This window comes from Pyrus communis, chromosome 11 (assembly GCF_041283825.1).
Source record: "Pyrus communis isolate YQ-2024b chromosome 11, ASM4128382v1, whole genome shotgun sequence".
NCBI classification, from domain to species: domain Eukaryota; kingdom Viridiplantae; phylum Streptophyta; class Magnoliopsida; order Rosales; family Rosaceae; genus Pyrus; species Pyrus communis.
Window position 1 is genome coordinate 21,191,370 of NC_142575.1, and position 10,947 is coordinate 21,202,316.

At 37.9% G+C, this 10,947-nt stretch overlaps 1 protein-coding gene across 3 annotated transcripts; it reads right to left on the minus strand.

The window, feature by feature from the left end:
- Nucleotides 1-299: 299 nt before the first annotated feature.
- Nucleotides 300-4,002, minus strand: LOC137742218 (zinc finger CCCH domain-containing protein 22). 3 transcript variants are annotated; one of them, XM_068482014.2, is made up of 9 exons: nucleotides 3,085-4,000; nucleotides 2,591-2,773; nucleotides 2,331-2,510; nucleotides 2,143-2,237; nucleotides 1,786-2,055; nucleotides 1,450-1,543; nucleotides 1,027-1,274; nucleotides 830-903; nucleotides 300-629 (listed from the first exon to the last, which is right to left on the minus strand). In XM_068482014.2, the coding sequence occupies exons 1-8, from the start codon at nucleotides 3,912-3,914 to the stop codon at nucleotides 881-883; spliced, it is 1,923 nt and encodes a 640-aa protein (XP_068338115.1). In that variant the 5' UTR covers nucleotides 3,915-4,000; the 3' UTR covers nucleotides 300-629; nucleotides 830-880. The 3 variants fall into 3 exon arrangements, with proteins under 3 accessions (XP_068338115.1, XP_088536723.1, XP_088536724.1); XM_088680597.1 differs by having other exon boundaries at nucleotides 830-1,277; nucleotides 3,085-4,002; XM_088680598.1 differs by having other exon boundaries at nucleotides 830-1,274; nucleotides 3,085-4,001.
- Nucleotides 4,003-10,947: the final 6,945 nt, after the last annotated feature.

The following is a 10,947-nucleotide window of genomic DNA, read 5'->3' on the forward strand; positions in this document are numbered from 1 at the left end:
CGTCAGAGAGGAAATTTGCTATTTATAAAAGTTCCCCGGGGGGGTGATCGGCTAAATTAAAATTTAATGGGGAAATTGGCTAATTATAAAAGTTCAGAGGGTAATTGGCTAAAATTAAAGTTTAGAGGAAAAATTGATAGTTCTATACAAGTTCGTGGTGCAAATCGACAAATATACCTAACAATAAAATGTAATGCAAAAAAGAGTTTACACATAATAATATATTATTCCATCAGAATATAACAAAATTGAAACGACACAGAGAAGATATGTAAGTTAGAAGTGGTACAATAAAAAGATAAGTAACCCTAAGTTAAAATATCATATGAAAGTTGATATGTTACATTGCATCTTGCTTGCTTGCCGTGATCCAGCTAGCACATACCTATGTAGATTGGGCAGATAGTACTGAAAGACCCCACTCAAATAAATCAGTCCATCTCCATCTGTTCTTCTTTTTATGTATACAACTATTATTATTTTTCTAAATACTATACATAGATGTATATAAATGACAATGGTAATCTTGCTGAGATCTTGTCTACAAGATTGTCTGATACAGGTACTTGCTTTTTTGGCGATATAGCTAGAGGATTTTTTCTTCCTGGTATCATCCTTCTCAATTGTTTCTGCAAATTAAGAAAATATACACAAAGTAATTACCATTAGGAGTGAGTTTTTAACCGTCAAATTATTCATTAAAAAATATTAGGATTATCACCAAAATTTCACTCCGAATCATTATTGAATTTTAGCAGAAATGATCTCTTTGGCTAGAATTGTGTATAACAAGCATAGAATCATGCAAGAGATTGAAATGTATGCTTACCCTAGCAGTAGCCAAGTCATTCTCCCCCATTGCTGCCCATGCTTAACTTTCTTAATTACATTCCAAAAGGAAACCTAAAACGTTAAAATTAATAATTCGTGTATTTATTTAATGTTTGTTCAGTTCATAGTAGTAAAGTAAAGCATGTGTTTGTGTGTGTGATTTTTTTTATATGGGGAAAGAAGTAGTGGCAGTACCTGCGCATTTGGAAAGAACAGATTCTGGGGAATCTGCATTTGGGATAAAAGGGGTAGGCAATAAATTATTATTATTATTAGTATTATTAATATTAATATTATTATTATTATTGGAGGAAATGGTTGTGGCTCTGCTGCTTTCAGTATTAACTTGTGCAGAAGCAGTAGTTGAGAAGACATTTATTTGGTCTCCTGCAGCTGATTTCTTTGGAGATGCAGATAGGCTATCAGGGAGATTGTGCTCCATACTGCTTTTCAATTAAAAAAAAAAAAATAAATTAACATTGATTAGAAGATTTAAATTATTCATACTTAATTAACATTGGTTAGAGATTTAATTATAAAAAATTTAATTAGAAGGTTAAATTTATTCTGACCAAATTTTGAATGTATATGCAACTTCATATATAAAAGTTTTTATACCTTTCATGCAATTTAAAATCGTTGCCATTGTTATCTTCATTTCCATGGTTAAAAGCTGGATTCATCTCCTGCTGCAGTTTTTCAGCTTCATATTCTGCAAGAACAATGTGAACGAAGCATAAATGAATTAACCACCACTAATTAGTGCTGGGAAAAGTTTTCCACACACCCATTTTCTCCGCCTGCACACACTGTTTATTTCCGTGGATTGGCTCTCTTGTAATTTATTCAATCCAATTACCAGAAATGTGTAAGAGTATGTTGGTGGAGAAAAGAGTGTGTGTAAATCACTTTCTTTCTACATCAAGAACTCCATAACACATTAAATTAGCAAACCTTGTGTGAATTCTTCATTACTGTCTTTGGGTGAAAAATTGAGGGATTGATTTTTGGATGCATGTGACAAAGTTGGTGAAGGAAATGGAGAGCCTTGTGATAGACCATTGTAGTACTGATTCTGCTGATGAAGATTGTTGGTTTTGATGCCTAGAAGTTGGAGGTTCATAAATCTCCTTTCTTGGATTTCAATGGCTTGCTGCAAATTAGCCTGCTCCTCTAATTTCCTTCTCAAAAGCATGTCTTCTGTATTGTAAAACATCCTTGATCCTACAAAGATATCAAATAAGAAAAATAATAGTAAAATCTCCTTTCACATGAGCTGTTGTATACCATCAATGGATCATGTTTTCATACCAAGATTCAGGTCATAACGCTCCCTTGAATCGATGGCGGACAGGCTTCTACACAGATGATAGTCTTCCCTCTCAAACTGTTGGTGTTGTTGCTTCCTGAAATTGTCCAAAAATAACAATGTGAGACAAGGAAGGTAAAATTAATTTGTAAAAACAAAAACAAACCAGAAGACTAAAAAAAAAACATACTTGTCTGGGATTTTGCCCTTCTCCTTGTAAGGCTTCACAAGCACCCGGGAATCGCATACGAAATGAGGATTCCCTTTCGCCAAAATGTTCCTCACAGTCTCGGAGTAGACGAATGTAACAAATCCAAACATCCTCCTTTGCTGGTATGGAATCCTCACATCTTGCACTGGTCCATATATGCTTCAAAAACCACACAAGTTCTAAATGTTAAACTACTTTATCAGTTTGCTAGAAGGAGAAAAGAAAAATCATTTAATTACCTAAAATAATTAGAGACATCTTCTTCTCTAAACGGACTGTCAGCTGGGAATGTCAAGTAGATCTGCCTTGAACTGTGATTCACGTTTCCTCCCAAATTTAAGGGCGAAAAATCGTTTCGATCATGTTGGTATCTCCCAAACTTCTGAACTTCGTCTCCCGTCATCAATACAGATGCCGCTGACCTAAAAACACACATGAAAAATCCAGACGAAATTCATTCAGAGGAAATAACTTTATGCACAAGTTAAATTTAGTAAGAACCAAAGCTTGATATTTACAATTTATTACACTCTAGTCTTTTTTTACAGCAGTGGAAAGTATGAAAAGTTAAAAGACGACTTGATCTGCTTTATTCGTAAAACTGAAGCGAAACACGGACAAAGTAGATCGAAACATGCACCAAATGATTCCGGATAAATAACCAAAAACTGTAATACATTTTACTACAATTTTATTTAATATTACAAGTATGTGTGTGTGTATATATATCTACCTTGGGGATTCATTTTGTTGTTGCATAAGAAAATTCATGCACTTGTTATATGGGAAAGACGAAGCACCACCACCACCACCAGCAGCAGCCATGAAGTGTGACAGTGCGGCTAGTTTCTGCTGCTGAGCAGCGGCATTGGATCTGATTATCTCATGGCACTGTTCAAGCACATTGGCATTGCTTGGAGAGTCAACATTAACGGAGCTACCTCCGTCAGTACTGGCGGAGTCGCCGTGGAGAAAACGGCAGGCGCTTCCGTTTTTACAGAACCCCCTTAAATAGTACAAACATGGTTTCCATCCCCCCCCAGAACTCAAATCTTCAGCCCCATAAAATAAGTCATCAGTTTTTGGATCACTGAGAAAAGAAAGGTTGCTCTGAAACTGGTATTTTTCAACAACTTCACTACTAGAAGCAGAGAGAGAAGTAGGGTTAGTGTTTCTGGTAAGAATATTGGCATAGGAGGGAGAAGAAGCAGAGGAGGGACTTATGGGATTGGAGAGGGACCAAATGGTTGAGGAAGAAGAGGAGGAGGGGGAGGAGAAGGAGGAGGAGGAGAGGGACAAAGGGGTAGGCCTGGAGATGGGGGTGAAAGTAGCAGTAGTAGGGGTACAAGTAGAAGCAGGGTTGTTGGCAGGAAGTAGGGAGAGTTGTGTTTTGGCGTTGAGAAGGAGATTGTGCAGGAGAGTTTCTGGTCCGAATGCCATACGTATCATCTCCTTGTCGCCATGCTCTTGCAGCAGAAGGTACCCCATGATTTTTGAGGCATTTTCTGGGTCCAAGCTTTGGATCCTTGAGAAAACAATCTTGGTAGCTTCATAAGAATCCATGGAGAAAAACAACACAAACAAATTCAGTCCGTGCTGTGTTCTAGAGAGAGAGAGGAAGGAGTGGAGTAGAGCTGTCCCCTTTGTTTATATATATATATATATATATATGTGTGTGTGTGTACACACACACGTATATATTAATTGTGTCTACATCTGAGGTTTTAAACTTGTCTCTAGACTTTGTGTGTTCAAAATATGGTGCGATGAATCTTTTCTCATGTATTACATGACATTACGGCTAATTGTTAGATTTAATTTTTTAAATCATTGGAGAAAAAAATTTTAATCATTAACCAACATATTATATGGAGAGGTTTTTCAGTGTGACCATCCCGTGTTATTATACAAATGGTAGAATATGTGTGTTAAAAAGTTAATAACTTAAATATTAAAATTTTCTATCACTTATATAATAATACATGGTGTACCACTAGTGCTATAGTTTAAAAATATTTTTTTTTATGTATATAATAATAAAAACAAGGGAAGCAATAATGGGGTGGATGATTACTTCAGTATAATGATTGTCTTAGGGTGTGAAAAAGCAGAGGCAAATGTCTGAGTGAGTAGGTGAAGATTTATTCTATGAACAAGAAGTCTTCAAGGAGTAAGATTATGGTGCGGTGTTTTCAACTTTGAAGATGATTTGGTGGAACAAAAGAGGAAAGGAGAAAGTATCAATTCAATTCAAAGGTGCTTTGATGACACTACCAAATCCTGCACAAGCTGCAGCTTGGGAGACTAAACACTTTCTTACCACTTAGTAATACAGTTTAGTAGTATTTTTTTTACTTGTAAATAAGAGACCTTATGTTCGATCTTTGTAAAAAAAAAATTTGAACCACATTATTATGACTCGTCTATTATGAAACTTAACTCATTTTCTTACTTTTCTTTAGTGTGAATAATATAATTTATTCAAAAATTAAAAAAAAAAACTCGCTCTCACACACTCACTCACTACTTTCTCTCTCCATTATTTCTCTCTCTCTCTCTCTCTAAAATAGTAGTTTGAAGGTTTGTTGTCCTTTACATAAAGAGACAAGAGAAGACAAAGTGGGAGAACGGATTCAATCTTGTTCAAGAGTAAGAAAGAGCAACTCAAATGAAAAAAAGATGAATTAGAAAGGGAAGGTGTCGAGTGTGCATGTATATCTTAGACGTTGGATCTTTGTTCATCTGATTGTTATCTCACATTCAATAATCATCAATTTATCTGAAGCGTCTGATACAACGGATTATAGTAAAAGTTGGAATGGCAAGATTAAGTGCATTGTATTTGCTCAACTTGCGAAACAAATAACTGAGAATTTCTAATATGTTATTCATCTTCGTTGTGGAGGTAAATTTAAAATAAAGAGAATCAAGGTGATAAAGACAATTGCAATAGGATGAGTCCTAACTGCAATAGGTAAGTGATTACAATTCTAAATATCATGAAATACAACTCAATCAACGCTCCTTTTTAGTTGGTGGATATATGTCATCATGCTCACTTGTTAAGTAATTTTTAAAACATTAGTGAAGACTTCTTTAGTAAGAACATCTGTTACTCTGCATGTTCTTCCAATCCCTTCTAATGACTTCTCTCCCTCCTTTTGTAGATGAGGGGTTGTTTTCTGGGCTTCAAAGGAATCTCCCTTTGTGGCTTGGTCTTCCCCTCATTTCTCCGTAGCCCTCCTATTATTCCCATTTTGGTGTAAGATAGCTGCACTGTTGGGACAAGCAGTTTGCTTTTTCCCGAGACGCGACTTTCCCAGGGCGGCCTTCCGCAGACACTACTTTTGGTAATGCGCCTCATGACTTTCGTGCATTGGTTGTCTGTGCAGGCTGAGAAGGGAAAGTCAGCATTAAATGCCTGACTTGTTGGGCTTAACATGCATTTAATGTAAGAATCTAGTTTAGTCCTAACTAAGGGAGTTGGCTTGCTAGGGAAAGGGGTAAACTAGGCTAATTCTCTCTCAATGATGCCTACGTGAGATACATAGGGTATGGGATTGGATCTTTGGAACCCCAAACAGGCCAAGGTCTTCCATGACCCTGATTCCACGTAGGCCCGATAACCTTCTGTAACCATCTACACCACAATCCACTTGATAAGCCCCAAATACGTGACTTGGGCTTAGGAAGCATGACATGAATGTCAAGCTTAATCACCATGGCATGGCATGTAGGTAAATATATTCCTCATCGAGCCCATACCTTGGCATGTGTTTGACCTTGAATGTAGGCTTTGCATGACAATTGGGCCTTGATACTTGGTTGGATTGGTGTGTGACATTTTTGGGCCTTAACATTAGCCCCCTTGATTATTTGGGCTATGAGACACCTTGAGTGGGCTGAATAATTAACCGCAGGCCCAAGGGATTCCTTTTTGAATGTGGGCTTCCTGATGGGACATTTTCTCGCATGGAAGCTGATAACTCCATGTTGTTGTGCTCCCTTGTTTTCCGTGCACGTCCAATCATATGGAGAAACTGTAGGTATTCCCCTACCTTCACTTGGTAACCGTTACAAACTGCTCTTCTTCCTAGGAAAAGTATTTAATTTGTCCCTGCTTTTCCTTCTTCTTTTTTAATTCTCCTTACTTCTTTAAATTTCCCATAACTGCTTTTCGTTCAAATTCATCTTTGCTTTTTGCACTGGGTTGTGCCACCCTGTTCATGCTTCTCTGTGCTCTACGACAAGGTTTTTTTTCAGGTAAGGAAATTCTTCCCTTGATTCATTTTTTATTTTTTTTTTCTCCTTCTTTTTGCCTTTTTCTATTTGCCCTAGTGATGAAATTAGGCATGCATATCTTCTCTGTGATTATGCGTTCCACAGATTTTGGGATTTCAACATAGGGCGTAAGGGGTGCAACTTTTTCCTTCAGGAAATTGCACTCCACTCCTTGGGCAGTCTTGCTGCTTCGAAATCTTGTGTGTTTACTTTTTGTGATTTCTTTCTTGCTTTTCATGTATGCTATGCAATTGTCATTGAGCTTAGCTTGCTTGCATGTTGCTACGTGCTTAAGCAGGATCGATCGATTGATTACATCGATCTACTTGACATGATTAGCTTGACTGCATATAGCCTGTTTTTGCTTGGATATGTGTATAACATACTTTCCCTGGCTGGATCTTATAGGGCTTTGATAGCATGGCATGTGTAGGAAAAGATGTAGGTGTTTTGCATGATAGCATGTAGGGAAAGTAGTTCCATGTTAAGGTCTTAAACTTTGGCATGAAAATTTTGAATTTTATGAACGTACACTTTTGCTTTCCCGGGGTGTGCCTACTTGTTTTCCCAGGGTAGATTCTTTGTCGTGCCTCACTTTGCATTTATTCCCGCATGTTGCACTGGCTTAGAGTATCTATGGTTTGACGCTTGCATTCCATAGGTGCATTATGGCTGCAGAATCACCAAAGTGCTTAACTGCAGTGGGCGGTTCTATGCCTAGCAATTTTTTACACAACTTGTTAACCCAACATGACACGAAATTAACAGGTTATCGGGTCGACACGATAACGAATTTGGTCGTTATCGAGTAACTCGATAAGCACCTGTTAAGATAACGTATGGGTTGGTCTGGGTATGCACGTGGCTAACCCGATACACGATAAGCAATATTTATTTAATAATTTTATACCCTTAAAAATATTATAATAATTATATTATATATAATATTATATATAAATGATTATATATATATGTGATATAAATATAAATATAAATATATATATATATATATATACACATTATATTATATATATTAAATTAAATTTAGAAAATTTGGAAAATGAGGTAATATATTTGTATATGGTATAATACGATTGTTTTATTTCTTTTCATAATTATTTTGGTAAACTTCTCATAATTTTAATGGTTTATAATGTTCGGGTTTTCTATACTTAGTTTATGCAGAAGAGAGTTCTGATGTTGAAAACCTTACTGAAAACATCATCAACATAACACTTATAGGCAATAGATCAAGCCAAAGTTCCGATACAATTTCCCCATAATGATCGATGAAAATTGAAGGATTTTGTAAAATGAATAACATGCAAGCTTTAAGTTTCATTGGTAATGTTTTAATTTCTGAGAAAGGTTTCACAACCTTGAAAAGAAAAATTCCTTCATTTTGCATATGGCACATTTGATATTTTGCGGTAGACTATTAGTGTATTGGTGCTTTTTTATTAGGCTCTTATTTTGGAGTGTAGATGTAGTACTTAACGACAAATGTGTTTTTATGTTTTGAAATAATATTTATGTGGCAATCTGGTATGTGCAAATTTAAGAAAAGAATAATTTTCTTAATAGGTCATAACGGATCGAGTCATTTTACCTGTTGGGTAAAGTGACCCGACTCGTTAAGGACCATTTAAGATAACGGGTGTAACACAACACGACCTATTAAGATAATAGGTGTGGGCAAACACGACCGTTTGCCAGGCCTAGATAGGTCCTTCACTACTGAGGACCGTATTCAACGAGGCAAGTCCTCGCTTCCTCTTGGTTCCCAGAATAAGGCCTTCAAGGATAAGGAGCCTTCTTTAGACTCAGTCTCTCCTATTGATCCCAAGCGCATTACCTGGTGCTACACTGAGAGTGGGCTATTTCTCGCTGTGTCAATCCATTTCGAGTTCTCCTGTGGTGAGGCCACTGGCTGGCAGATTGGGTAGATACTGAGCTTGGCTTTGCAAAACCAGTGCGCGACCTTGACAAAGGCCAAGGTTTTGGATGCTGTCTTCATGGCCAAAAAGCAGGTTGTTCACCTCAAGCCCGAACTTCTTTGCCACATGGTTAAAAGGTGGAGTATAGAAACCCATACCTTCATTTGTGCTTGGGGAGAGTTTACCCCCACTTTGGAAGATGTCACTAATATTATGCATCTTCCAATTACATGTAATATAGATCCCTTCCACTATGTTATTCATCTTCCCGATGCTGATAACTTTGATATTTTGAAGAAGGGTAGCCCCACTTCTTCGGGTAAGGCTTTTCACTTCAATGAATGGATCAAGCACTTTTGGCAGAAGAAACAAGAACCAAACTACTGGTTCAAGGCTATGTTGTCTTTGTGGCTAGGCTGCTTTATCTTTTGCGTTAGCAAAGACACTTTCAGCTGCCAAGTGATTCCGTGGGTCATGGCGATTGCGTATGGCCGCGTGGTTCTGCTATCTTCGTTGTTCCTTGGGTTTCCCTACAATGAGTTAGACCAGCTCCATACTCTTGAGGAGCAGGTTGCAGGTAGTGCTCTGTTGAAGAGTTTCCTTTGTGCTAGCTTTTTGCAAATCTTCATGTGGGAGCATATCAAGTGTCTAAAGATAACCCTTTACCCTTCTAGTGCAGTGAAGAGCCGATATGTTATCGACTTTTCCTCTTAATTGCCTGAGAAGTTCCCGCTGGCTTTCCATTAGTTCGAGAAGATTTCGACGAAGAAGCAGGACTTCTTGGAGCTTTTAGATGATGTGAACAACTTTGTTTTCTATCCGTACGTGTCCATCCCCGAAGGTTTTGCCTCTGTGATGTTTTTTACTGATGTTGTTTGTGGTGAGGATTCAAGTGTGACGTCAATCATTCTTTCCGAGAATTTGAATTTCTGTTCGCTTACTGAAAAGTTGTTGGCTTTATTTGCTTCATCGGTCCCCTTCCTATAAGAGGATAGTGAGGAAATGAGTGTTGTTTACTCCCCCTTCCGAGTGAGACGTCAACTAGGCTTTGACCAAGGGTTGTCACGATCTTCCCCGGCTGAAGTTGAGGGTTCTTCTAATAATTTATTTTGGAGTTCTGTGTATGCGCCTTTGGAATGTCTTCGCCCTTTCAAGGATATTACCAATTGGACTCAGGTAGGTTGTATCTCCGATGGCTATGTTACTTATTAGTTGAAGTGTTTAAGTGCCATCGCCAAATTCCATGGTGACAAGCAGCTGCAATTATCTCTCAGCGTTGTTAGCCATCCCATACTAGTGTTAGAGCCTATAGATACCACTTCTGGTTCGAAACGCTGATGTCCTACTGCAGTAAAGGAAAACAACGCTTCAAGTGATTCTTCCTAGAACACTAAGAAAAGTAAGGCATCAGGTGTTAGCAAAGGAAAGCCTGCAGGTCAAAGGAAGAAAACAGCTTCGAATATATTTCTTGGCTTGACTTCTCTTGCTAATTTTACCTTTTCATGATCTTCCTTAGTGTTTTATACGTTGTGCCTTAAATGATGCAGTGAAGCACTTCAAACCTCAGGTGGTGGAGGACGGTCCACCTAGTAAGCCTGACGCTTCTCTTACTCCAATGAAATTGAAGAGTGAAGGTTCCTCAGCGAAGCCAAAGATTGGTAATGGCTTTTCCTTCATTCTTTGCTTCTGTTGCTTTGTTGTTGTATGCTAACTATAACTTTTGTTACAACCAAGACCCTTGCCAAGGAAGCAGCTCATGTTGGCCTTGTTCGTAGAACCATGAACTCTCGAGCATCTGCTTCTTCCGGCACTCCAAAGCCTCATTAGTTTCTTGATATTGCCGCTGCAAGTGAGGAAAAATAGAGCATTGTGGAAACTAACGACGATGAGGAAGCTGGCGAAGGCTTAGCTGTTGAGGAAAGCAGCAATACAAGTGCTGAGTTTGACCCTAGGAGCGGAGGACATCTTCAGGCTTCTCTAGGAAATGAAAAGGAAGATGAGGACAGTGGTAGAGAACTAAGCTGCAATGATGATAGCAAGGCAGTAGAAGATGTTGATCTAGATGAAGTTGACGGATTTTTGAACGATGACGTTCAGGTGGAAGTAAAAGATATAGAGGTACGTTTCCTTATTCTTCGTTGATGTTTGCCCTTGCGTGAATTTGTTATTGTCAACCTTCTCCTTAAGCCTTTGAATTTTTCTTAAGCTTGCATGTGCATGTAGGAATTAGCTAAACTTTTCCAAGAATGTTTTCTTCGTGTTTTTTCATGTGCATGTATAAGCATGTTGGTCTGTTGGAATTTCGTATTGGATAGCTTTTATGAGATATGTTGCTTTGTGTCTTCGCTTTTTGGTTTGTCCCCTTACTTGTGCATACT